This window comes from Elgaria multicarinata, chromosome 7, assembly GCF_023053635.1.
Source record: "Elgaria multicarinata webbii isolate HBS135686 ecotype San Diego chromosome 7, rElgMul1.1.pri, whole genome shotgun sequence".
Taxonomy (NCBI): domain Eukaryota; kingdom Metazoa; phylum Chordata; class Lepidosauria; order Squamata; family Anguidae; genus Elgaria; species Elgaria multicarinata.
Genome location: NC_086177.1, coordinates 116,812,905 through 116,840,107, shown reverse-complemented (window position 1 = coordinate 116,840,107; position 27,203 = coordinate 116,812,905). Strand labels below are relative to the sequence as shown.

General features: G+C 56.4%; 1 protein-coding gene across 1 annotated transcript; it reads right to left on the bottom strand.

Moving 5' to 3' along the window:
• Positions 1-2,177: 2,177 nt before the first annotated feature.
• On the bottom strand, positions 2,178-20,756 carry FAM83H (family with sequence similarity 83 member H). Its single transcript, XM_063131279.1, is given in 6 exon segments — positions 2,178-5,404; positions 5,930-6,054; positions 6,884-7,048; positions 8,427-8,666; positions 8,668-8,915; positions 20,708-20,756. Coding segments are annotated over 5 exon segments (3,411 nt in total). The 5' UTR covers positions 8,899-8,915; positions 20,708-20,756; the 3' UTR covers positions 2,178-2,754.
• Between the last annotated feature and the right edge of the window lie 6,447 nt (positions 20,757-27,203).

Genomic DNA, 27,203 nt, shown 5'->3' with positions numbered 1-27,203 from the left:
CATTTTATTTCTTTTGCACCCAGCTTTACTATGGATTTTTAAAAGAACACAGGAAGCTGCCTTCTCCGGAGCCAAACACTTGGTCCATCTAGCTCAGTATTGTTGACTCTTGACTGGCAGCAGCGCCTCCCCAGGCAGGATTCTTTCCCCGCCCTACCTGGGGATCGAACCAGGCTCCCTTCTGCAGGCCACACAGGTGCTGTGTCACACTGAGAGCTATGGCCCCTTTTGGTCTTGTGATCTTCTGTGTTAATCTATGGTTCCAATTCCCCTGACGTATGTACAGCTCTAATTCCCCTGTTGTGTGAGTTTAATTCATTTCAAATCCTTCTTTAACAAAACAGAATTGTTTTCAAGTATCTTGTCTGGCTCGCTCCACTTTTGGCATCTCAGATTTTCTTAAGCACCCAGAGTTCAATGCCAAAAGATTGCTGGTGTATGTGTTTGGTTTACGTTTGTGTAATGGGCACGTCCACCTAAATTAAAGCATTTTTCTTAACAGCTCTGCCCTCTTGCTAAATTCGCATGGTTGCTTAACTCACGTGTTTGTGCTTCACTTATTACCTTGATGCTTTGTCAATGGAGACCCTGCACTCAGTCAGCTGGGCTCCCTCACAAGCCCACCTGCCTACTTTTATAGCTCTGGCTAGTTTGCCCCAACTGCTGTTAAAGCCAATCAGATGTGAAGGCCTTTAAAATACAAGGGAGAGTATGGCTCAGCTCCTGGTCTACACTAGCCTCCAGTGAGCGGAAGGCCAAGTCAATCAAGTCCCCTGAAAATGAAGATGGGTCTCTTATCAGGGGAGCGGGGGAATGGGCAGAGCATTAAGGAGAGGGTTAGGGTTCGAGAACACAAGGGGTGGAGTCACTCTGAGCTCGGCTTTGCAGGATTTGTCCCCTGGGACTGAGCTCCCTCTGCGTGGTCCCACAAGAAAACCCAGATTTAGCAGCACTCATTCTCCAGTTACCGCACTCCAAGTAAAATACAAGTTTTAGAGGTGTATGTACGTTTGCATAGTTTATTCCAGTCCCAGAATTGATGATTGAGCCTTCCTGGCACGGTATTGGTGAATGTTATTGGGGTGGGAAGTGGGAAGTGGTGCTGGGAAAACACCAGGCGAGGCCCGGCAGCCCAGTGCCAGCCGACCCCCTCCTCTGTTTTCTTCTGCCTCTCCCTCTCAGCTCCTCGGAAGGCAGCGCCAGGGCTCCTGCTCCCGAAGCGGCTCTCCCGTTTCAGCCCTTGGCCTGACTAGCTGAGCTCCAACAGTACCTTGAGCAGCGTACATGCGCTGATTTCAGGCCACAGCGGGTCAAACGTGGCCCCGGGGGTGGCAGAGATGGTGCCCTGGGAAGCCCAAGGGCCGAGCCAAGCAACCCTGGGCCCACTCTCTCCGGGTGCTCCGGTGCCCGCCCTGCACTCCTAGCCTTCTGTCTCGGCTTGGGTGTGACATTTCTGGCAGCGCGGAGGACAATCAGAAGAGCCCAGAGCGTGGTCAGACCAAAGTCCAGCGTTCTGTTTCCCAGAGAAGCCAACCAGATGCCCGAGTGGGGAGCCCACAAGAAGGACGTGGGCGGAGCGGCCCCCTCCAGCTCGTGTTCCCTAGAAGCCGCCACGTCCTGCCTCCAACGCAGGAGGGTCGTACTCAGCCACCATGACCTTGCAGCCGTTGAAAGGACGGCTGCAAGAACTTACTTAACCCTCCAAGGACCCTCCAAGAACTTACTTAACCCCCTTATAAAGCTCTCCATGCAGCTGCTACTTTGTTTTTCGTGGACCCTTCCTTGGCTGAGCGTGCGGCCGCCCACACTTGGGCCAACGAAGATGGAGAGGGCACCCCGTCTTCATCTGTGGATGGCTGGGAGAGGACAGCACCACGCTGGAGAACTTCCCAGCCCACGAGGGGCTCCGAAGAAATGTGCACCCAGCTACCCCACCCCACCCCAGCCGTTTTGTAAACATCCTGTACATATGCTTTTCTTTTCATGTACATACTTCGTTTTCTCTTTCCCAAATGCCCCGCATTGGCCTAGGAGATGTCGACACAGCCTTCTGCAAAACCCGCTTCTGACAACACCAGGAGGGAGGCAGCTCGGCACTCAGGCCAGGAGCCGCCTGGCCTCTACCCCCGGCCCCGCCCCTCACCAAATCCCTTTGTGCCCCTTCTGGCCCCGGCGACTCCGGCCTCGCGGCTGCATGACCCGTCCGCGTGGAAAAGATGTGGCTGAGGCGGTGAGCCAGTGCTTGGCCGCTGCCTGGTGGCCAAGGGCTGAGCGACCCTTCAGCCACAGAGCGGCCAGCGCTGCTCTTCCTGAGGCAGCCGTGAAATCAGAGCCGCCATCCTGGGCCGGCAAGCCTGGCGCTGAGCCTCAAAACAGCTCTGCAATGCCCACAGGCTCCCATCAGGCAGGCTGAGTCCGGTCTCACTTGTAGCTGCAGGGGAGGGAGGGAAGGAGAGAGGGAGGGTTCTTGGTGGCTTTGATGGACGATAGTTAAGGGACTCCGTGCGCCTCCCCAAGCAAGCTGACCCTTAGTTTGACCCAGGGCCTCTTAGTTTGACCCCTGATGGCCTCTTGGTCTCGCTCCAGGGAGCCAGCCGGCCAGCCAGCTCTGGCCCTGCCCTGTCTTGCCCACTCGGCAGCTGGGATGGCTGGGCAAATGCAGCTGTCCTCCCACCCGGGCCTCCGGCAAGTGTTCGTCTCGGGCAGAGCAGTTCGGGACCAGAGCGGTGGATGTGGGCGGCCACAACATCACCGTCACTTCTTGCTCTTGAAGGTGCCCAGGAGCTTGGGCATGAACTTGCCCACCTTCTTGTCCTTGGCGTCCGCCTCGCCCTCCTCTGGCCCTTGCTCGTCCTTCTTGCAGAAGACCTCGAAGCGGCTGTAGACACGCTTCTCCTTCCGCATGCTCTCCATCCTTTTCAGGAGGGAGTCCCTGTCCTCGGAAGGGTCCCTCTGGGCGTTGCGCTTCGGGTGACTGCTAAAGCTCTCTGACCGGCTGATCCCCGTGCTCCTCTCCTCCCCCTTGTGGTCCAGGCTACTGGCGGACCTGGACAGCTCGGGGTTGCTGGCAGCTGGCAGCTGCCTGGCCAGCTCGGCTCGGTTCTTCTGACTATTCGCAGAAATTTGTTCCAGGATGACCTTGGTGTCGTCACGGAGGTTGCTGCTGTAGAGGACGTTGGCCGTGGGCGAGGAGAACCGAGGCTGGGCGGTTTGGCTCCCCTTGAGGACCGGTGCTGGGGAAGTCAGCCGCGGGGATTTCTCCTCCTCTAGCATATCCTGGAAGTCGTCCTTGGACAACCGCTTGAAGCTGCCCAGGTTCTGCCTGTCTGCCTTCCAGCTCTCGGTGATGGATTCTTGTTCAGGTTTCTTCTCGCCTTTGGGGTTCAGCAGCTGCTTTAGCTTGAGGGATCCCTTCCTAAAGAACTCCCTCGGACTCTGCTCCTGCTTGCTGTCGTCTTCCTCTGGCTTATGGAGAGCGCCGTTGGAGCCAAGGTTCCTGGAGGGCCCTTCCAGGGCGGACGTGGTGCCGGTCGGCACCTGCACTGGTTTCTTGAATTCTGCGTCGGATGGACCGTGCGCATCTCCTTTGTAGGACAGTTTCTCCCTTTCCGGTACAGTGAGTTTCTGAGTTTCCCCAACGAATATGAGGCTCTCCTGCTCCGGAGGACTGGGCTTGTTGTCTACTGGATAGAACCGAGAAGATAACTTGTCCATCCGACTGCTAACCTGTGTTATGGGGTCCCTGCTAAGTGCGTCAGCTGGCTGGCCGGCTGCGGTAGGCCCCCCTCCATACAGCCCCTCTGACTCGGGGTGCAGTTTGTAGTTGCCGAAGGAGTCTTTGGTGTCCAGCACCCGGCTCTCCAGGATCTTGTACTGCACCGACTTGGTGCATTTCTTCTCGGCGTTCTGGGATTCTTCCTGGAGGAAAGCAGACACGGCCTTGGTGTGGCTGACGGTCGTGCTCTCGGGGTCTTTGCCCACAGCCTTGTACTTCTCCAGCAGCTCGGCTACTTTGGAGGCAGTGGTGGTCTTTATTGCCGTTTCGCCGTCTTTGGTCGTCTCACTGGACATCTGCTCCTTTTGCACCATCTGGACTTTCTCAGCGGATGCATTTTGTTGGTCGAGTTTGGCAGCACTAAAAATAAGGGAAGACCTCAGCCGGGAACTCCTCTGGATCAAGGGGTTTATCCTGCTCCTGAAGGGATCCGGCTTCACCATCGAGGCCTCCTCAGCCAGCCTCTCAGCTCCAGCCGAGTCTTTGGCGCTTGCGAAGGGGAGCTGGGCTTTGAAAGGGGCGAAGAGGTCGCTCGGGTACCTGGCGAGCGGCTCGGCAGGGCCAAGCACCTCATTGTAGGCCTCCGAATCCATCGGCACGGGAAGGCCTTCCTCTCCGGGATCCGACTGGTACCCGCTCAGGTACGAGGAGATCCTATAGTTGCGCAGGCCCAGCCGGTTCTCCTGCCCTTTCTTGTCCTGCTCTGCGTCGGGGCCCTGGTCGTGCAAGAACAGCCTCTGCTCCAGGCTCTGCTTCTGCGTTGGGGACGTCTGGCACATGAACTTCTGCCCCATGTTTTGCCTCCTGAGGGAAGCCAGCCCGAGGAGACCGTTCCCCCCTGGGTTCACCTGGTCGGAGCCGTGCCGGACCTCCTTGGAAGAATTGGAAGGCACATAGTCCAGCCGCAGGGGGTAGCCCTCGTGGGGGAAACCGGACTCCAGCTCCGGGCCCCGGAAGCCGTCCGCGTAGTCCTCCAGCTCGTTGAAGCCTGGCCGCCCCCCACGTATCCTTTCAAAGAGGCCCTGGGGCCGGCTGGCACCATACGGGTGCTCAAACTGATACTGATAGAACTGGTCCTTCTGGAAATGGCTGGACTGCATTTTAAAGTCGTCCAAATTGTTCATGAACATCTGCCTGGAAAACTGCTTTGAGGACGCAAAGTTCTCAAAGGTCCCTTCCGCGAAGCTGTGCCGTTTGTACGAATCCATCTCCAGCTGCTTGGAGCGGAGGTAGCCCCGGATCGGATCCACCTGGGAGTTCTCCATTTCCACCTTCTTGGAGTACATGCGCATGGCGGAGCCTTCCAAGGTGTGACGCAACATGTCTTCCCTCCTGAAGGCCGACAGGAAGCCTCGGTCAGGGTCCACCCGGTCCACAAAGGGCGAGAAGAGGCTGTCCTCCCGCGGGAAGAGCAGGTGGGGCTTCTTTGGGAAGAGGGCCATGCCGCCATAGGGCCCCAGGCCGAAGGGCCCCGTGGGAAGCTCTGCCTTCACCAAGACGTTGGCCGGAGGCACCAGCGGGTCGGACTGGGCAAAAAGGATCCGGAACTCCTCGTCAAAACTGGCCACCAGCTCCCCCTGGAAGATGTGAGCGATGCTCCGATGAATCTTCTCGAACGACCACATGAAGCTGCAGAGAGAACGACCACGTTATTGTCATGGGTGGCCACTCGGCCTCGTAGAACACTGGCACCTGTGGGCAGACGAGGTCTCTTGGCTTTCCTGTGGGACAGGGTCTCTGTGGGAGCTTACCGGGTGGACTGCAGGGCCGAGTCACTCATCCAAAGACCTCAGGCTTGGCAAAGGTATGGGCAGCGGGCCACCTTCCGCTCGACCGACCGCCTGGAGGGATGCATCCAGGGCACGGCTGGAAAGCCCAGGTGGTGTCGCCCTCCTCTCCTCCAGAGAGGTATGGATCCCTGCCCCACCTCCTGGCTGGAGCCCCGGGCAAAAAGCCAGCGGGGAGCTCTAACCTCACCCTGCCACAGTCAACACCCGCTCCCCATGCTGTGGCTCCTGCATTGTTTGGTGGCTGGGGCCCACGCGGCCTCCCCACTTCCCCTGCCCACCCAGCGCCTTCGCCTTGGTGCGCTGCCGCACGGAGGGAGCCAACACCTCCAGCCCCCTTCTTCCTCTGAGCATCTCCTGGGCTCACCTGTAGCTGCCACTCAGCACCACCATGCAATCCACCAGCAGGAACTTCTCCTTCAGGTGGCCCTTGAAGGACATCCCTGTGCGACAGTAGTAGGTGGGGCCAGACACCGTCCGGACCCGCAGGAACTGCAAGGCGACACGAGAGCGAGCGTGGGCAGCGAGTCCCAGGAGCCAGAAGGCGGCCTCCGTCCCCCTCTTCATCGGACACCCACCTGTCCTTCCATCGTGCCCCCAAGGCCCACGGGGGGCTGCAGAACTCCAGCTTCACGGGTCATCTCCTCCCCCCCGCACTTCGAACCTCTTCTCCCTCTGCCAATCTGAGCTCCCCCTGCTGTCGAGAAGAGGCCAGTGGTCTTCCCCCGCCCCTCGACTCCAGAGCGTGGTGCTAAACTAGGCTTTCATTTTGTACAGCAAGGATGGAGGCCGCCTTCCTCTCAGCCACACGCCTCAAATGGGCCCCGAGGTCAGGGCAGGTGAGGCTCTGCGGGAAGAGGCAGGAGCCCGACTGAGAGAGGGTCTGGCAAAGGGATTTCTTGGCTGGGGGAGTGGTGGCAGGACTGAGGGAGGGGAGTATAAAGCTTGAGAACGCCTTTGGTTCATGGCAGGTGGGCGGGCGTTGCTTTGGGATGACACAAGAGACTCTAGGCTTTTTTTCTGGCAGGCCCGCCAGACACTGAGGCTTAAGGGCCCCCGGGTGCCTGCTGGAAGCAGGTGCGACGCTCCCATGTCCCCCTTCCACGGGCAGTGAAGATCCAGGCAGGCTGGCGTGGCCGGGGCTCGTGCATCCCACGGCCGGGGCGCGGAACAGCACAGCGAAGGTTGCAGTCTTGGGGAACTGCAGTTCAGGAGCCGCCAAAGGGATGCAGCGGAGCCCTCCGTGCCTGCCCCCCCCTCCGCTTGCCCCAGCTGCCCCCTCCCCGTCAGCCAGACCGCCCCCCCTCCCCAAGGCACTCACTTCCACGTAGTTGAGGTTGACCCTGCATTTGGCAGCCATGTCCAAGAACAGCTGGGCATTCATCTCGTCCAGCAGGATGTAGACGGGAACTCTGCGCGCGGCTGCGTCCAGCACCTCGCTCAGAAGGTCCACATCAGTGAAAGTGTCCATCACTATAGCAACCACCTGAGAGGGAAGGAAGAAGCGCAGGGCAAGGCCCCAGATGGACGGAGGGACGTCTGCTGGCTGCACTCGCAGCCATCCTGCCCGTGACAGGCGAGGGCCATCCGTCGGCCGGCCGGCCGGCCCATCCTTAGAAGGGCCTTGGCCAAGGAAGGGTCCGTCCAGCTCGCTCTTGGCATCTAAGCCGGAGGGGGAGGCGGTGGGGGCGTCATGGCCCAGGAGGGGGAGATCTGCCCTTCCCTGGTGGATCATTCTACATTTGCAAGAGCAACATCACCTCCTGGAGGCCCAGGGCTAACGAGCCCAGGTAGCTAGGGGGGGGCACACCACAGGCCCCCCGTGCTTGCCTTCCACAGCCCCCACCCCCCACAAGGGAGTCCTTGGGAGCCTCTGTGTGGGCGTGTTCTGCCTCGCTCCTCGGAATTCCTGAATCTTTCTGGAAGTTGGGCTCAGCATCCAGGTCTCCAGAAGTGAAATCTGGACAACACGGACACTACTCCAAGTACGGGACATAAACTGCAATCAACTTAAGGTGCCGGGGGCAAATCAAAAGAGGTTTTCAGCAACCAAGGCTCAAATGTCCTCCTGCCTTTGTGGCTGCCTTTAACATTTGGGTGGACTTGTGACTTCTGCTCAGTCACAGCTATGCTAAAATCCTGAATTTATTCATTCTGTTTTTAGACTGCCCCATGGCTGAAGCTCTCTGGGCGGTTTACAATGGTTTTCTCTGGGCGGCCATCGCCTTTGTTTCCAGGAAAATCCCCCAAACGGCTCCAAAATGAACCAGGGAGACCCTTCTCCAGACAAAAGGGAGCACGTACAGCTTTAGGATCTTCTCTGGCACAGCTTCCCTCAACATCAATCACAGCTGTGGCTTCATTCATTGGCAAAAGATAATCTAGCGCCGGAGCAGCCTCACGGCTCGCAAAGGAACGGTTAGAACGGCGCCGGACCCGTTTCGCTTCGCGCCTCTTGTTCCACAAAGGCGAGAGACTTGTCTTTTTTTAGGGGGGGAAATGAAGGCTTGGCGCCTGGCACCCCCTGCTGCAGCCCCAGGCCCGCAGGTGCTCCTGTGCAGCCGCTCTTGGCATTCCTGCCCAGGACACTGGCACGGGTGGGGGGCAGGGGAATGCCTCTGGTGGGCCGGCTGGATGCGGGCAGTGACGCTCTGACCACATGAGAGGAAGTCCCCAGATCCACAGAGACAGAAGGTGTGGGGCAGGCACTAACGTGGACCTGCTGCAGGACTGACATCCGCACAGCCATAGAGCCTCAAGCGGCTTCAGGGCTGGGGGAGTTTTCAGGGTTGCTGATTCCTGCCCACCTCTCTCCCTTCCTCCAGTCCCCCCCTCTTTTCCCTTCCCACGTCCTGATCTCTCACCTGCTGTGCAGCGCGGATCATCCTGCGCGCCTCCTCTTTGATGCTCGGGTTGTCGGGAGGTGGGGGCTGTACCAGGGTCGTCACCTCGGTGCCCCGAAACCCAAAGACCATTGGCCAGCCCAGGTCCAGTTCCGGAACAGCGAGGTCAGAGTTCATGGGCCAGTAAGTCCCGGAGGAGCCGTCCATGTCCGCATCGTGGGGGCCGGAGTCCGTGCTGCCGCCGCCACCGCTGCCCCCCCCCTTCCTGGTGGGCATACTGGGGCTTCTGCAGGTGCTGGGTGATGTGCTCCACCTCCGAGGGGCAGAGGAAGTCAGGGGCCCCCTCCTCGTCCAGGAAGCGGCGATAGCGCTCCTCCCCTTCCTCCGCCAGCATGTCCAGCGCCAGGCGGTAATACTCCTTGTAGTGGGGCGGGAGGTAGTTTGGATCCAGGGGGTTGTCACCCTGCGAGGAGCTCTGAGACCGGCGAGCCATGGTGACGGCGGAGGGCACTGCGGGGAGAGAGCCACAGGTCACTCCGGAAGGGGGACGAGGCGCCTGAGCCGCTCTGCTCCCCTTGGGGAAGTCCGCAGCCTCCAGCCACCACCCGTTGCCTCCTGAGGGACTGTGTCCTCGAGCCCCCCCTCCCGGGAGGCCCAGAGGGGCTGTCTACGTGTGAGGAAAGCCTCGCAGTGGCTGCGGATCTGCGCCCCGTCAGTTGGAGCACACAGGCGCAGGGTCGCAGCCACCGCGGGGATTTCCTGAGATGCTGCGCTTTGAAGAAGTCGTCAATTTACCCCAACTTTCAAAGGGGCAACGTCAAACATGGCACTTCCGCCGTGTAATGTCGCCCCATGGCCCTCCCGGGGGGGGGGGGGGCTGGTGGAAGGCGACCAGCGATTGGTTGGCTTCCACCAGGAAGTGGGCGGGGGGGACTCCAGGACCCAGATGGCCACCCAGAAACCTCACGCTCCTTCCTTGGCATTGGGATTAGCCAAAACCACCCTGGGAGAGGAAAAGCACAGGGTTGAGGAGGAAAGCGGCACCAACCCCCACCCCACCCAGGTCTGGCAAGTCATGGGTGGGGGCTTAGCCCAGAGCACAGCATGCTGGCAAGCAACCCCGCTGGTAGCAGCTCCGCATCCTGCCCGGGCGGCCTAAGCTCTCTTGGGTGTGTCCCCAACCAGTTAATGCTGAGCTCTTGGCTCTGGCAGGTGGTCTGGGGGGCAGCTGGGGTGGGTTGCTGATGCTCCTGCTGCCGCCAACATGCCCCAGTCGAGAGAGCCACAATCCCCCAGAGGTGCCGGGGCAGCTGGCTTGCTTGTGCTGAACTCATTGCGCACCGTCACGTGGAAGGAGGCACCTTGACTGTCAGAGCAGTACGACAACAGAACCAGGGACCCAGGGAGGTGGTGGGCTCTCCCACACGAGAGGCCTTCAAGAGGCAGCTGGACAGCCATCCGTCAGGGATGCTTTGAGGTGGGTTCCTGCCTTGAGCAGGGGGTTGGACTGGATGGCCTTAGAGGCCTCTTCCAACTCTACTACTCTATTATTCTACCTGTCGCAGTGGTGGGGTTCGGCCAACCGGACTTTCAGGCAGTGGCGGGGTGAACATCTTCCCATGCACTGGGCTTTTTGACCTCCCACACAGGAGCAGCCGTGCTGTGGGGTGGGGTGTAGGGCGGCTGCCGCAGGGAGGTTGCGCAGAGGAATGTGTCCTCGGCAGAGAGGAAGCGGGACACGCCCTTGCTGTTGTCTGCACAAGCCCGACTGCCGGGTGAGGCAGACGTAGGGGGTGACCAAGCGGGATGGGGGGCGGAGGGTTTCTCACTGGTCCTCCGTCAGGAGCAGGCCTGAGCCTGCTGCCATGCATGTGGCTGGCTGGCCCGACCCTGGCTTGGCAGGGCTGCCAAGGAGCCCAGCCGGCCCCGGTGAAAGCAGGTCCTCAGGGGCACCGCCCAGCACCAGGGCTGGATTTCACCCGACTGGAGCTCAGGGCTCTCCCAGGCCCAGGCGCCTGCTGTGTCGTCCTCACCCCTCGAGCCGCCAAGAGAAGAGCAGCATGGCTTCCCCCCACCCACCCCACCCCTCTGCCTGCCCCGTGCTGCGGGCCTCGATTCCCAGCCCTGTGAAGTATGACGGGAAGGAGCAGCCGCACCCCAGGGAAGGAGCAGCCGGGTCTCCCCCACATCCAAGGGTATTGCTGCAAACGACTACTTCGAGGCTGGGGACTCTCACAAAACAGCGTTTTAGCCCATTTAAGCAGTTAGCGTGGAAAGAAGCCAGCCTATGGGGGGACGGCGGAGCCACCCTGCTTCCTTAGTTCACAGAAGGGGAGAGACGGAAGGGGCCTCCAAGGCCGCCGCCATCGAGTCCAACCACCCCCACCCCTGCTCCACGCAGGAGCTCCTATGCGGTCCCTCTAACATTTGCCCTTAGCTTCCTTATTGCCACGTACAAATCAACAACAACAACAACAACAACAACAACAACAACAACAACAATAATAATAATAATAAATAAAAAAAAAATATTTCTTACCGCCTCTCCATTTTGATCGAGGCGGGGAACAACAGTAAATATAAAATACATAAAACTGAATAAAGAACATAATATACATTGTTAGAACTAATCAAACGCTGTCACTCCTTCATATTCGGCTCGCAGAAGTAGCAAAGCAGATATTTAATTTAAGGGCAAGAATTCACTGTGAGGGTTGAGATCCTGCCAACCCAAAACAGCTTTGGTTTAACTACGTGCCCAACTCAAGCTTCAATTTGTTATTTCACACAGCGCTCTGACCTACCACGTTGGAGAGACGCACAGGTGGGCAAAGCCCCAAGTGCAAGAACTGCTGCAGGGCTCACACCAGCAGGGTGGGGGGAGGGAGGGAGGGCACGCCGGATCCCTCCCCCACCCACCGCCCCTTCCCCAGCCATGTCATTTAGGGCTTGCTTTCACAAGTTCCCTCCCATGGGCTTCAATGAGAGGGATTTAATCCATGCCAGCTCTTGGCCTGATCAACCTGAGGCTTCTTTGCAGGTTGTCCAGGGACTGGGGTGGGGGTGGAGGAGCCATGGGCCTCTTCCCTCACCCCAGTCAAAATCCCTGCCTCAGAGTCAAACCAGCTGCAGAGGTTTCCACAGGGCCTGTGGGGGAGGGGTCCAAGATCCTCTCATTCCACCCTCAGTGGGGGAGACCCAGCATACCCTACAGCCCCTGGGATACCTTCTGAGGGAGCATAGGACTGCACACGCACCCCGCTCTTATATTTCTGCATTTAATTCCTCCATTTGTAGATCACAAGCTGAATATGAGCCAACAGTGCGATATGGCTGCAAGAAAGGCCAATGCTATTTTGGGCTGCATTAATAGAAGTATAGCTTCCAAATCACGTGAGGTCCTGGTTCCTCTCTATTCGGCCCTGGTTAGGCCTCATCTAGGGTATTGCGTCCAGTTCTGGGCTCCACAATTCAAGAAGGACGCAGACAAGCTGGAGCGTGTTCAGAAGAGGGCAACCAGGATGATCAGAGGTCTAGAAACAAAGCCCTATGAAGAGAGACTGAAAGAACTGGGCATGTTTAGCCTGGAGAAGAGAAGATGGAGGGGAGACATGATAGCACTCTTCAAATACTTAAAAGGTTGTCACACAGAGGAGGGCCAGGATCTCTTCTCCATCCTCCCAGAATGGAGGACACAGAATAATGGGCTCAAGTGAAAGGAAGCCAGATTCCGGCTGGACATCAGGAAAAACTTCCTGACTGTTAGAGCAGTACAACAATGGAATCAGTTATCTAGGGAGGTGGTGGGCTCTCCCACACTCGAGGCCTTCAAGAGGCAGCTGGACAAGCATCTGTCAGGGATGCTTTAGGGTGGATTCCTGCATTGAGCAGGGGGTTGGACTCGATGGCCTCGTAGGCCCCTTCCAACTCTGCTATTCCGTGATTCTATGATTTGGTTAGAAGGGGATTTGCTACAATACCCAGAAATCAAACAGATTTGCTTTTAACTGAGAAGTTTGTAAAGTCCTGGATCCGATTCAAGAAGATACGGATTTTATTCTATCCACCACTGGAACCAGACCGCCGCCCCCCCTTGTTTGCAAAGTCTTTGTCTATAGTTGTTAATTAGGGGAAATCGAAGAATAAAAAGAATTAAATTTAAGGCATATAAAGCTACTTTTGAAACTAAGAACGTAAGAGGAATGCTGGATCAGACCAAAGGTCCATCTTCTCCAGCATTCTGTTCAATCTGTGGGAAAACCACATGTAGAACATGAGAGTAACAGCCCCTCCCACCCATGTTCCCCAGTAACTGATGCACAAGGTATGTGGCCTGTGATACTGGAGGTATCAAAACTAGTAGCCATTGATAGCCTCCTCCTCCTCCATGAATCTGTACAATCCTCTTTTAAAGCCATCCAAACTGGTGGCCATCCCTACATCTTGCAGAAATGAATTCCGTAGTTTGACTATGCCTTGTGTGACGAACCAAAGAAGCCACAGTACTTTGTAAGAAGGAGGGAAAAATGCCACCCTGCCCACTTTCTCCACACTATGCATAATTCCGTACACCTCTATCATGTCTCTCCTTACTCTAATTTCTGGACAATGTGCAGCGTTACCCTTGACGAAACCAGGCTGAAGGTGGACCCTGAAAAGTGGGCATGACTGTGACATGCAGCAGGCCTCCAAATGCTGGAGATTCCCTTTCTCCAGGATGTCCTAATGGATACCATGTCCAACTCTGTTAGGGAGCCATCACAGCAGCAGCAGCACGAACCAGTGGGATGGCTTGATGGCCACGGGAGTAGAGCAGGACAGCCTCAGGTGTTCTACCACAAGGCCACCCTATGCCAAGGAAGAGCCAATGTGAGTTAGCCTCTGCTGTGATGAAGAATCATCCGCTGGAGTTGGAGGGAGTCATACAAACTCATCTAACCCACTTAATAGGCTGTATCAGGAGAGATGGTCAAACACCCACAGTATTTTGTGGCTGCGCAGCTGACCCACGGCATGTGTTGTGTTGTGGGGTGGGTGAAAGACCATACAAATGGAAGAGGTTAAGTCTCACCTGGAGACAGCAAGGCTCAAAGTCACTAATAACATAAGAAGAGTCCTGGAAACTGGATCAGGCCCAGGATGCCTCCCTAGTCCAGTGTATGATCCCCTCCCCAGATCCCCCCATGGGAAGCCCTCAAACAGGACAGGAGCACAACAGCTCCTTCCCACTCATGTTCCCCGGCAACTGGCATTTAGATTGCTAGGTAGGAGGTTGAAATCTAGGACCACCAAGGTGGCTTTCTCTGAAATGCTACCAGTTCCTCACACAGGCCCAGCTAGACAGGTGACGCTGAGGAGTCTCAATGCATAGATGAGACATTTAACATAAAAAGGTGGCAAGAGCAGTTTTAAACTGAAGACGCCTGGGGGAAAACCAACAGGAGCAGGGAAACATCTGGTTCAGGTTGAATAACCTCTAGGGGAACAAGTTGAAAATGTTTCTGATAGATTAAATGGGGACAGGGAGGAAATAGTCCATGAGCATATGGTGACACATTAGTCAGTTAAAGCAACCTGAGGGTCATAGCATGAAGGTGCACACGCCAGAGACATCTGGGGAGAGAAACCACGTATAGGGGTTCCTATGCTAATGCTAGAAGCCTGAGCCAAAGTGGGAGAGTTGAAATGCTTGGTTTGAAAGAACTTATAGTGGAATGAAGGAAACACGGTGGAATTGAGAGAACCAGGTGGATACGGCCATCTCTGGATATAAACTCCTCTGGAGGGGAAAGGAGAGCCCTACTAGCAGAGGGATCGCGCTGTACATCAAAGAGAGCACAGTGTCAAGCCGTACTATTGATTTGGTACTTGGGACATGCTATCATCCCCCAGTCCAGAATGCTCAGGGTGACCTTGAGATGGAAAAGGAAATCTGGGAGGCATCCCAGTGAGGAAGTGCTGTAATAATGGGTGACTTCAATTACCCCCACGTTGACTAGATAAATGCATGTTGCAGTCGTGATGATGAGGTTAAATTTCTTGATGTACTAAACAACTGTGTGCTACAACAGTTCATTATGGAATTGACCGGAGGGGAGGTGACCTTGGATTTAATCCTAAATGGTGCTGCCCAGGACCTAGTGCATGAGGCGAGTGTGGCTGAACCAACTGGAAACATAGTGCTACCAATGAGAACAAAAAAGGAACACAAATTTGCACAAAGGAAATGCAAGCAGACAATAAGACATGCATATCAGAAGCAGTTTCCTGAGGGCAGCTGGTTGGCCACTGTGTGAACAGAATGCTGGACTACATGGACCGTTAAGAACATAAGAATTGGATCAGACCAAGTGCCCATCTAGTCCAGCACTCTGTTCACACTGACCAACCCGCTGTCAACCAGGGACCCAGAAGCAGGACACAGGTGCAACAGCACCCTCTCACCCACGTTCCTCAGCAACTGGTGTATCTTACTGAAGTAGCACATAGCCATCAGGACTATGAGCCATTGATCCGACCCCCTTTTAAAGCCATCCAAATTAGTGGCCATCACATCTTGTGACAGTGAATTCCATAGTTTAACTACGTGCTCTGTGAAGTAGTATTTCCCTCTGTCTGTCTTGAACCTCCCACCAACCAGCTTCATGAGATGACCCCACTGAGGGAGGAAAATGTCTTCCTATTCACTCTCCACACCATATATGATTTTCTACATCTCTATCATGTCTTTCCTTAACCTCCTTTTTTCCAAGCTAAGCAATCCCAGTTTTTGTAGCCTTCCTTCACAGGGGAGATGCTCCAGCTCTTTGATCATTTTAGTTGCCCCTTTCTGCACTTTTTCCAGAAATGTACACAGTGTAACCACACTTAGATTTGTATAAGGCTGGTCGGATATTGGAAGTTTTATTCTCAATTCCTTTTCTAATTATGCCCAACATGGAATCTGCCGTTTGCACAGCAGCCAACCAGTGGGTTGACATTTTCATCCAACTGTCCACCACAACCCCAAGATCTCTTTCTTGGTCAGTCACCGCAAGCTCAGATCCCACCACGTTACACTTGAAGTTGTTGGTTCCCCCCCAACATGCATCACTTTACACTTGCTTACATTGAACCGCATCTGCCATTTGGACGCCCCCTCTCCCAGTTTGGAGAGATCCCTTTGGAGCTCCTCACAATCCCTTTGTGTTTTAAAAACTTAAATAATTTGGTGTCATCGGCAAACTTGAGCACTTCACTGCTCACTCTTAATTCCAGAACATTTTTGAACAGGCCCCTGTGGGACCCCACTATTTACTTCCCTCCATCGGGAGAATTGACCATTTATTCCTACTCTCTGCTTCCTTTTAACCAGATGCCGATCCATAAGAGGACTTTTGGTCAGCTCCAGCATGGCTCTTCCTATGATATCGGAGATACCACATAGTGCTCATGACCAGTAGCCACTGATAGCCCTTCTCCTCCAGGAATTTGGCCATCGCTGCATCTCGTGTGAGTTCCCTTGTTTACTGTGCACTGCACGAAGAAGTCCTTTATCTGTCCTGAATCTCCCTCCCACCCATCAGCTTCATTGGGTTCTTGTATTAGAACAACACGTCTCCCCTTTCCACTTTCTAGCCCCCCCCCCCCCCCCCGCCAGCATAACTCTCTCTATTTCCCCCCTTTACTCGCCTTTTTTCCTAGGCTAAAAAACACCGAACGTCGTAACCGTTCCACATGGGACGGCTGGGGTGGGACTCAGGGGTCCCTCCTGCCTCTTGATCACTTAGGTTGCCCTTTCCATCACCTCCTTCTCATGGCGTAACGGCTGCCCGCCCTCCACCCCCGCCCCTCTCCAAGCCTCGCTGGCATCCCACAGAGCTCGAGAGCAGACAGCTGAATCTCTGCTCCTCTAGACATCCGTGGCCTGCATTTGCACTGACCCCCCCGAGGGACATACAACCAGCATGTGCTTCTCGACCACAGCACCGTAGGTAGCCCATGCCTCTTCCCCGTCCCAGGCTGTCTTGGTCTCCTCGGTCCCCTGCGTTCTGCCACAGGCGGCCCCAGGAGACTACCCCAGCTGCCTCCTCAAGACGAACAGCCAGGACAGGCCGGGACGGGGCCCTGCTCCTGTCACTGCTGCCGTCGGCCACCTTCCCCTCTCCACGCGCGCACACACACTTGGGCAAGTGCAGCGGTGGCAGCTTTCTCCCACCAGGTTCTCTCCAGCCCGGCTGAGCCAGGAGGAGCGGCCATGCGGCTGACCAGGCAACGGCTGCCAGGAGGGAAGAGGCTCAGCTGCCTCATCAAAGCCCTGGCACGTGCCCCTTCTTCGGGAGTAGGGCCAGGGCACCCCTGCAGCAAGCGCACGTGCCGACTCTGGTGAGCAGAAACCCCTGCTCAGCCTCACGGCCCTCCTCTCACGCTCTACAGGTTTCCTTGAACATTGCTGCCCGGAATGGAGCCCAAGGGCCAGACGGAAGCCCTGACAGCACCAGGCAGCATTAGGCCCTGATGCCAGCCTTCCCGGGCCTTGGCTCTTGGAGCCACAGAAGCCATTGCTGGCCGCTCCCCTGCCAGCCACCAGAACCAGCCCAAGCATTGTTTGGGGGCGTGCTGGCCGGATGCCCTGGCTCTTACAGGGCTCGCCCACCTGGCCCTTCAGCCCGCCTTGACGGAACATGGCCACGAGGCCAGAGAAGCCACAGGGGCCACGATTCCCAGTCTGCCCTTCTTCCCCAGCTCCAGCTCCTTTTCCTCCGGCTGGTCTCTTGGCAGGCCTTCCTCCCTGGACCCAGGATTTCCTTCCTTCCGCCTGCCCCGGCCTGCCCCAGCTGGGCCTGTCGCTGCCTGCTGCTGCCGGCACTGCTGCTTCCCAGCCTCCCCCCTCCCCCCCCCCGCTTCCCCAGCACTCCCTTGCTAAACCGGCTGGGCTGCTTCAGAAGACGCACCCAGCTCCACAGGGGGAGGGGAGGGGAGGGGAGCGAGCCAAAGGCAGCAGCCCCAGCCCAGAAGCAGGGAGGAGGGCAGCTGGGGCAAACCCACGGCCCCCACCCACAAGCCTGCCTCTCAAGGAAAGGCACAGGGCAGGGAGAGAGGCTCAGGGGAGCTCCAGAGAACCCCAGCGGCCCCCCACTCCCACTCCACCCCTGATGCTAGGAGAGGATTCTGTGTGGGGATCTAAAGCCACATTAACCACAGAGAATTTCCAGGCAGCTGCAACCCCTCCCAGCGCCACGGCCCCACTGTTTCGAGGGGCTCCACCCAGATCCTGCGCATGCACATATGGCTTCAGCACATGACCTCGCAAACAAGTGACTGGTGCAGAATGGAGCATCCTCGTAATCTCACCTTTCTTTTTTAAGCGAAGGAAGTGGCCAGCCCCTCAGAGAACATACGGGGCAGGCCCTTCTAAAGGGGGCGCACACACCCAACTTTCTTGGACGACGCCTGCCCCGCATTGCCCATGTGCACCGTGGCCTCAGCCCACCCTCCCAAGGATCAAGACCAGGACCCTCACCCGGCCAGCCTCACATTTATCATCCGGGTTGGGGGCAAGTGCCATAGAGGCCCACATGCCCTGTCACAGTGGCCCCACTGGGTGGCTTCCAGGGAGCCCAGGGAGCCCTGGGCATGGGGCAGGCCCTGCCTTGGCTAGCAAAGGCGGAGCGGCACAGTGCGATCCGAAGGGAAAGGAGGCCTGGCAATGGCTGGATCCCTGCTGAGCTCTGCCCTCCAGCCTTGAGAGGCCTTGGTGGGTACAAAGGCAAGGAGTGGAACATACATAAATACATAAATAAATGTGCACAATCAGCGGCAGAGGGAGTGCTCAGCCTGAGCCTTGGGTCTACTACGTTGGACTGGGGGGAGGCGCCCCTCACGATCAGATGCTCCTCAGTTCCAATAAATAAATAAAACATCTGGAAGGGCAGACATTGAGGAGACGGGTTCTGGAGGGGCATTTAAGCAAGTGCCCCCCCTCACCTGCAGCCACCCTGGCTGCCCACCCCATTTGCCAGGTGTGGGAACAAGGGTGCCAGGATCCGGAACAAGACACTTTTCAAGTTTAAGATCTTCCGTCAGACAGAAATCCGGCTTGTATCTCAGGGCCGGCTCCTCCTGTCCCCCAACCTCCCCTCATGGGTCGACTTCCAGATTACACCTTATGTGGAAACCACATTGGCCTCCTCTTGGAGCAGGGACCTCTTGGTAGCAGCTCCAATGCTCTGAACCTCTCTTACGGAAGAAATCTCAACAGCCCCCTCACAGCTCTCTTTCGGGAAAACATACCAACATTTTTGTATTTTAAAAAGCCTTCGGAGATTTCTGATTGGCGTCTAGACCGGTTACTGCTACAGGCCACCCTACTGTGCTGTAGCTATTGGGGCTTAATGCCGCCATTTCATATTTTTTCCCCAGTTATTTGCTTTTATATTTGTATTGTTTTAGGGTTTATTTTAGGGGTTGTTTTATTGATCATTTTGTTCATTTTTTGTTTTAATTTGATCTCCTTGGAATTGTTGGCTGAACAATTCCATGGTATACAATGAAATAAATAAAACACACTTAAACCAAGCTAAGGTTACTGACAATAAGAACGAGTCTTATCTGTGGGTGGGGGTGTGATGCCACTTCAAAGGCTTTACTAATAAGACACTCCCGAAGCGCCACACAGGGGCAATGCAACCTAGGACTCCTTCTCATAATCAGCCTTCCACGCATGTCTGCCTTTATGCCCATTCCACTGATGGGAAGATAAAATGGATGGAACTCTGCACTGAAAAGGTTTTGGGAAGCACAATATATGGGGGGGGGGCAAAGGGCAAATTATCACCAGACCAACTTTGCTGCTGTCACATGACTCAACTGGGCTGTGCAAGGGCCAGCTCTGTAGTGTAGCCCCCCCCCACTCCAGGGACAAGCATGCAGAAGCCCCCTACCGCCACCACCACCACCACCACCACGCTGCTGCTCAGGGCCTCCCCGGGGCAGAAGGAGTCGCAGAGACAACAGGCCCAGCCAGCGCACACCTCCACCCTGCGCCTGCCTGTTGCATTGGAACTCATCAGACCCGGTGGGGCTGAGTCAGGACTGGGGAGGGAGGAGGCGGAGGGAGGTGTCGTGGGCCAGAAGGGCTGCAGCTCAAGCTGGGTCAGCAAGGAGCAGGGGAGGCCTTGCCCAGCGTAACCCCCAGCTCCCAGGGGAAATGCTGGGCCCCAGGAAGATTTCCTGACCCAATGCTTGTGACCTCTCCCACCACACGGGCCCCTGGGGGCTTCTGTGAACTGCGCCCCCCCCCCCCCCCCGCCACCTGGCAGTCTGATGAAGGGCTCTCTCAGCACTTGCCATGACACCAGCCAGGCACTTTCTAAACCATGTTGCCACCGCCAGCCCAGCCCTTGGCAGGGGCGGGCCCCTCAGGGCTTGGACTGGTATGAATGGGCCAGCGAGCAGGTCCAGAGAGAGAGGTGAGGAGGGAGATGGGAAGGAGGCAGCTGGGCATCCTGCAAGCAAGGGCAGAGTGCTCCTCTGCCCCCCCCCACCTGCTTGCTCTGTGGACCTGAGTGCTGCCATGTGCTGGATTGAGCCGCCATGTTGCTGCTGCTGCAGTGCGCCTGTCCCAGCAGGCAATTTGGTGCTGCTGAGCCTCGGGAACAGGGGTGCGTGTGTGGGCATGACCATGGCAGAGGGCCCAGCAGCGAGCGAGGCAGGCAAGCAGGCAGGCCGGCAGGCCACGGGGGCTCCCAGCCAGGCAGCCCGCCCGCGCTCGATCTAGACGGCCAGCTCAGGCCAAGGCAGGCAGCCAGGGGCTGCCCGTTCCTGGGCACTGTGGCCACGATGCCCCGTCTTTCCAGGGACGGCACTTGTGCCAGGCGGACAGGCGGGGCGCTGCGCACAGAGCACGCTCCCCGAGCTGCCCCCCCCCGTCCCGGGACAGTATCCCAGGCCGAAGTCCCCCTCCGCCTCCTCCACCGGCACAGACCCACACAGCGCCGCCGCCGCCGGGGCTGTTCACGCCTTGAACCCAGACTCCGCCGCGCACTCCCGAAGTTAGCAGCGGGCTTCTCACTCCCGCTTGGGCCCATTCCATCGACGGCAAACCGAGGTGGTCGCGCGCGAGGGGAGGAGGGGTTGCCCGCCGGACCTTCCCCAGGTTGCGCAAGGGGCGAGTTGCGGTCCCCTTCCGGAGCCCCGAAGGAGCGCGGCACCGGCTGGACTCGCCGCCAGGTGCCTTCCCGGCACGGCCAACAGACGGCCAAGCCCCCGACGGCGGGCAGGGGCCGGGGCCGGGGCCGGGGCCGGCGCACGCCTTGCCTTACCTTGCCAGGTGAGCCAGGGCAGGCGGCGGGCGGGCGCGCTCTCTCCGGCTCTCGCTCGCTCGCTCGCTCTGAGGCTGGTGCCGCCCGGCGCCCGCCCCCTCTGCCCGCCCCTCCCTCCTTCCTCCCTCCCCGACGCCCGATTCACCTCGCAGCGGCCGAAAGCAAAACTCCACCCCGGGCAGGCGGAGGGGAGAGCAAACTCCGGCAGCCGCGAAGTGGGCCAGAGCGATAAGCGCGCCTCGCCCGCCCGCCCGCGCATTCCTGGCGCGCCTCCTCCTCCTCCTCCGCCGCCGCCGCCGCCGCCGCGGCCCGCCCACGGGAGGGTCGTCGGGGCCTTCGAGGCTCCAGGGATCCCGGCCCGGAGCCCCGAGGCACGCGTGGCGACTTCCGACGTGACGTTTTCTGCACGGAAAGCGTTCTTCCCTGGGAACACACGGCGAAGCCGCCGGCGGGGCTTCGCACGGCCGAGCCCACCTCCCCAACCAGGAGCTTTGCCCGCGAGCACCTCCTCCCTGGCGGCGAGGGGGGCAGGGGCGGCGGAGGGCCGCGCTCAGGGCCTCGGGCGGGAGCTGCCCTGCGGGCCGGGGCAGGCGCGCTGGCGCCGCCCATCAGCCCGGCTGAGCCCCCGTGGCGGCTGCATGGCAGGCGGGGCGGGGCTAAGAGGATTGCGCCCGGGGACGAGTGGGGGGCCGCCCCGCCGTGAGTCTCTCCGGGCGGCCCGGCGGCCCTGCTCCCTCCGCCCGGTGGCGCGGGACGGCCTCGCCTGCCGGGAAGGTTTGGGGCGAGAGAGCGGCCTTCCCGGCCTGGCGCCCTCCCTATGCGCCCGGCTGCAACTCCCTCCGCCCCAGCCAGCATGGCCAATGGTCAGGCAGCCTGGGACTTGCAGTCCAGCACCTCGGGGGACGACGACGGGCGCTCCTAGACGGTCCCTGGTGCCGCCCACTCGAGGGCCCTGCGTGAGACGTCCCCCCTCCCGTCCTCCTCCTCCTCGCCCTCTGCACTGGGGCCCGCAGGCCGTGCACAGGCGGCCCTGGCCGGAGGACTCCGTCCCCCTGGCTCAGCCTCGGGCCCAGCAAGGGAGCCCCCTCCCCCCGCGCCAGCAGCAGGCCAGGGGCGGGCGGGAGGCAGAGGCTCCGAGCGCCCAGGGTGGGGCGGTGCTGCGGCTTCTCTTCTGGCTTCGTGTTGTGCCTGATCCGGCTTGGCAGCCAGCAACAACCGGGCGTTGTCAGGAGGGAGCGGGGGGGGGGGGGGATGTGACTGACTCACACCTGGGCAGGCAGGCAGCCCCGCCCTGACTGACAGGTTCAGAAGAGCCTGCGAAGGGTTGGGGGCGGGGCGCCACCACCTCGCCCCTCAGGTGACATCCCCCTGCCCCACCGCAGGACACCCTGCTGAGGAGCGCAGCGGTGGGGGCTGCGGTGGAGAAGGAGCTCTGCGGGGGGTCCCCTGGAGGGAGGGGGGGGCAGTCGTAAGGCCGCACCTGGGCTCCAGCCCCCAGCTCGCACTCCGTTCAAGTGGGTCGGGCGCCACGGAGGCTGCTGCTACCTTGCACCCTGCTCACCCACGCTGCCTGAAACAGCAGGCCGGAAGGACTGAACCCTGGCCTTTGCGGGCAGAGCTGGTGCTTTGCACAGAGCCCCCTCCTCTCGGGTGGGGGAGGAAGCCGAGGGAGGGAGTGCGGCGCTTGGCCTTGGCGGAGGACGCTCAGCCGTGGCTGGGAGCGCCGTGCGCCAGCCTAGGCTGCCAGGCCGAGCGCGACTCCACCTGGAGCAGGCAGGCCTGGCTTCTGGTGTCCATGTCTAGTCGCATCCTAGCTAAATTACCATTTGCAGTCATATGTCATCCAGCGGGGCTTTTCCACGCGGTTCATACATCTGGGCCTGGGAAGGAGATGGTGGGAACCCCAGGAGCAAGCTGTGTCAAGTTTGCACCATAGGTATGCCCAGGCACACCCTAATGTCTCAAGCAATAAGCATGAATTGAGGGGGCCATTGAGAAGGGATCCGGAGGGGGATCCAGATGCAGTGGGAATGGCCCTCCAGCTGCTCCATCATCATAGAATCATAGACTAGTAGAGTTGGAGGGCCCTACAAGGCCATCGAGTCCATCCCCCTCCTCATTGGAAGAATCTACCTTAAAGCATACTTGACGGGTGGCTGTCCAGCTGCCTCTTGAACGTCTCTAGTATTTAATTTTTTATTTATTACATTTTTATACCGCCCAATCGCCGAAGCTCTCTGGGCGGTTCACAAAAATTAAGTATGGGAGACATTCAAGAGGTAGACACCAACCTGTTGTAGGTCAGAAATCTGTCTGCGCAGTTGTTCTATATCACTCTCCTTACTCTGATTGAATATTCAATAAAAGTTTCCCTTTAAAAAAATCCCTGGGGGCACACCCTAATGAAATGTGCTCTGCACACTTATGGTTTGCACCACACTTTGAAGATAAAGTCTTCAACCTTTGACACCACAGTTCATAGAATCATAGAATAGCAGAGTTGGAAGGGGCCTACAAGGCCATCTAGTCCAACCCCCTGCTCAAGGCAGGAATCCACCCTAAAGCATCCCTGACAGATGGTTGTCCAGCTGCCTCTTGAATGCCTCTAGTGTGGGAGAGCCCACAACCGCCCTAGGTAACTGATTCCACCGTCGCACTGCTCTAACAGTCAGGAAGTTTTTCCTGATGTCCAGCCGGAATCTGGCTTCCTTTAACTTGAGCCCGTTATTCCGTGTCCTGTACTCTGGGAGGAGCGAGAAGAGATCCTGGCCCTCCTCTGTGTGACAACCTTTGAAGTCTTTGAAGAGGGCTATCATGTCTCCCCTCAATCTTCCCTTCTCCAGGCTAAACATGCCCAGTTCTTTCAGTCTCTCTTCATAGGGCTTTGTTTCTAGACCCCTGATCATCCTGGTTGCCCTCCTCTGAACACGCTCCAGCTTGTCTGCATCCTTCTTGAATTGTGGAGCCCAGAACTGGACGCAGTACTCTAGATGAGGCCTAACGAGGGCCGAATAGAGAGGAACCAGTACCTCACGTGATTTGGAAGCTATACTTCTATTCATGCAGCCCAAAATAGCATTGGCCTTTCTTGCAGCCATATCGCACTGTTGGCTCATATTCAGCTTGCGAGCTACAACAATTCCAAGATTTTTCTTGTTTGTAGTATTGCTGAGCCAAGCGTCCCCCATCTTGTAACTGTGCATTTGGTTTCTATTTCTTAAATGTAGAACTTGGCATTTATCTCCATTAAATTTCATTCTGTTGTTTTCAGCCCAGCACTCCAGCCTATCAAGATCACTTTGAAGTTTGTTTCTGTCTTCCAGGGTATTAGCTATCCCACCCTGGAGATTTAAACTCATTCAAGGAAATTAGGTGTTCTTTGACCATTTGTTTATCAATCTAAACTGCAATCCTGCCCCCTCAACTTCTGCTTCACTTTTTCCAGGGGGGTCATAGACCTGCTTTTGGGAGAAGACTGAGGCAAAGTAGGAATTGAGCATTTCAGCCTTTTCTTTGTGGTCTGTTATCAATTTGCCATCCTCATTAAGCAATTGAACCACCATTTCTTTCCTCTGCCTTCTTTCCTCTGCCTTTTACTACTCACGTATTTGAAGAAAGCCTTTTTATTGCTTTTAGCATCCCTCGCTAATCTCAGCTCATTCACAGCTTTAGCCTTCCTGACGCCATGTCGGCACTTCTGAGCCACTTGTCTGTACTCTTCTTTTGTAGCCTGGCCTTCCTTCCACTTCCTATATGTATCCTTTTTTGTTTTCAGGTCATCTCTAAGCTTTTTGTGGAGCCACATTGGTTTCCTCTGTTGTCTTCTATCTTTTCTCCTGGGTGGAATTGTTTGTAACTGTGCCTTTAAAATTTCCTTTTTTAAATACTCCCACCCATCCTGCACTCCTTTTCTCATTAGGCTCCCTTGCCACGGGACCTTACTTATTATAGTTCTGAGTTTATTAAAATCAGCTTTCCTAAAATCCAGAGTACGTGTATGGCTACGCTCGACTTTTGTTTCCTTCATAATCAAGAATTCAAGTATGACGTGGTCACTTTCCCCCAGAGTTCCTGTAACTGCCACTTTATCCACTAAGTCATCCCTATTGGTCAATAACAAGTCAAGGATTGCCGATCCTCTAGTTCCTTCCTCCACTTTCTGTAGGAGAAAGTTATCACCCATTCATGTCAGGAATTTCTTGGAAGGGCCGCTTTTGGCAGTAATGGTCTCCCAACAGATATCAGGGTAATTGAAGTCCCCCATCACTACTACATCACACTTCCTTGAAACACTGGCAATTTGTTTCTCAAAAGTTTTGTCCTCGTCTTCTCCTTGATTGTGTGGTCGGTAGTAGACTCCGATTATCATATTCTTTTTATTCCTTGCCCCATTTATTTTAATCCAGACGCTCTCGACGGGGCTCCCAGTCTGATCCGCCTGTATTTCTGTGCAGGGATAGGTATTTTTAACATATAGTGCAACTCCACCTCCCTTTCTATTTCTTCTGTTCTTTTTGAACAAGTTATATCCTTCAATTGCCACATTCCAGTCATGGGAGTCATCCCACCAAGTTTCAGTTATACCTATCAAGTCGTATTTGCCTTCATGTAATAAGAGTTCAAGTTCATTCTGTTTGTTTCCCATGCTCTGGGCATTAGTATATAGACATCGAAGACCATGTGTTTTATAGTCTGGCTTTGTTCCTACATTGTTGCAGACGCTATTTTGGGACACTATTGGAGCTGTTCTCTGTACTGTGGTGTATTGGCCTTCATCCATTGTTGCCTCGAAATTTACGTCTCCCGCCCCCGTAAGATTCAGTTTAAAGCCCTCCTGATGAAGTTCTTCATGCTGTGGCCGAACTCATTCTTTCCAGCCCTTGTGAGGTGCAACCCATCCCTTGCCAGCAGTCCATGTTCCAAGTAGTGTAGCCCGTGGTCCCAGAATCCAAAACTCTCACGACGGCACCACCTTCGTAGCCAGTCGTTCATCCGGAGTATTTTTCTTTCCCTTTCTAATCCTCTTCCAAGAACCTGGAGGATGGATGAGAAAACTATCTGGGCTCCAAAGTTCTTCAGTTTCCTTCCCAGAGCTTCAAAGTCTGAAATGATTTCTTCGTAGCTCTGCTTGGCGACATCATTTGTTCCCACATGGATGAGAAGAAAGGGGTATGTGTCTGTGGGCTTTATGAGCTTCAGTAACCCTTCAGTCACATCTCTAATCTGTGCTCCAGGGAGACAGCACACCTGGCGAGTCCATGGGTCTTGACGACATACTTGGGTTTCAATCCCACGCAGCAGGGAGTCTCCCACAACGACTACTCTTCTCTTCTTCTTGGTTGACTTACTTTCTGCCTTTGGTCACTGTTGCATGGTGTCTCCTGTACTTCTTCCTCTGCAAACTGTCCTTCAGTCTCATTCTCCAGAAGCTGAAAGCGGTTGCTTAACTCTAATCGTTCCACCGGTGCAGAATGCCTTCTAATTCTTCTGCTCCTAACTGTCACTCTTTTCCAGGGAGTTTCCTCTTCATTGGCTTTCCTCCCCTCAGCATACTCCACTTCTGTTTCAGCTGGCTGTTGCTCTTCAGTCTCATGTGCTTCTTGTTGCTGTTGCAGTTCCACCGTTCGGTCTAAGAACTCCTCGACTTCTCTTGTTCCTTGGAGGGTGGACACTCGCTGCTCAAGTCCTCTCACTTTTTCTTCCAAAAGTGCCACCAGCTTGCACTTGTTGCAGGTATACGCCATGTTGAGCTCATTCCATCCATATTGTCGATTTCTGCTTTGGTTTTTCCCTTTCTGATTATAGTGGAATTGCCTTTGCTTTGTCCTGTCCTCTCTGAAGGTACAGAACTATATGAGTATGTCTTAAGGGAAAGTAAGATCTTTTTGTTTTTTTGTTTTTTTTTTGGGTGGTGGTGGTTTTGTGGGTTTTTTTTCTCTTTATGTTTTTCTTTGTTTTTCCCACCTCTTTTTTTCCTTAGAGGCCTCCCCCTTGACCTCCCGTGCCGAACTCCTGTTCGCTCGCTCCCTGGGAACTGGCTTACTTTTATAGCTCCTACTTGAGCTGGGCCAGCTGCTCTTCCCTGCTTCTGCTCAGCTCCAAGTCAGGAACCAGAATGAAGTCACTGAAAGGCCAACAACAATCAACAGCAATCTGGCCACATATTGCTGAGTACAAAGTATAATCAGCAATCAGGCCACTCCCCCTTCAGCTCCTGCAGCAACTATCCATACTGACCCTCTTCACTCAGCACTCAGGAGCACATGGCAAGCACACGGCCTCTTTGAATTGGCAGCCTCCTGGGTTTCCTTGAGGCTTCTCTTCTTCCCCTTTCCTTGGTCTCCTCTTCCCCTACACTCCCACTGTCAAGCTCCTGTTTGCTCTTCCTGTTCGCTCGCTCCCTGGGAACTGGCTTACTTTTATAGCTTCTACTTGAGCTGGGCCAGCTGCTCTTCCCTGCTTCTGCTCAGCTCCAAGTCAGGAACCAGAATTAACC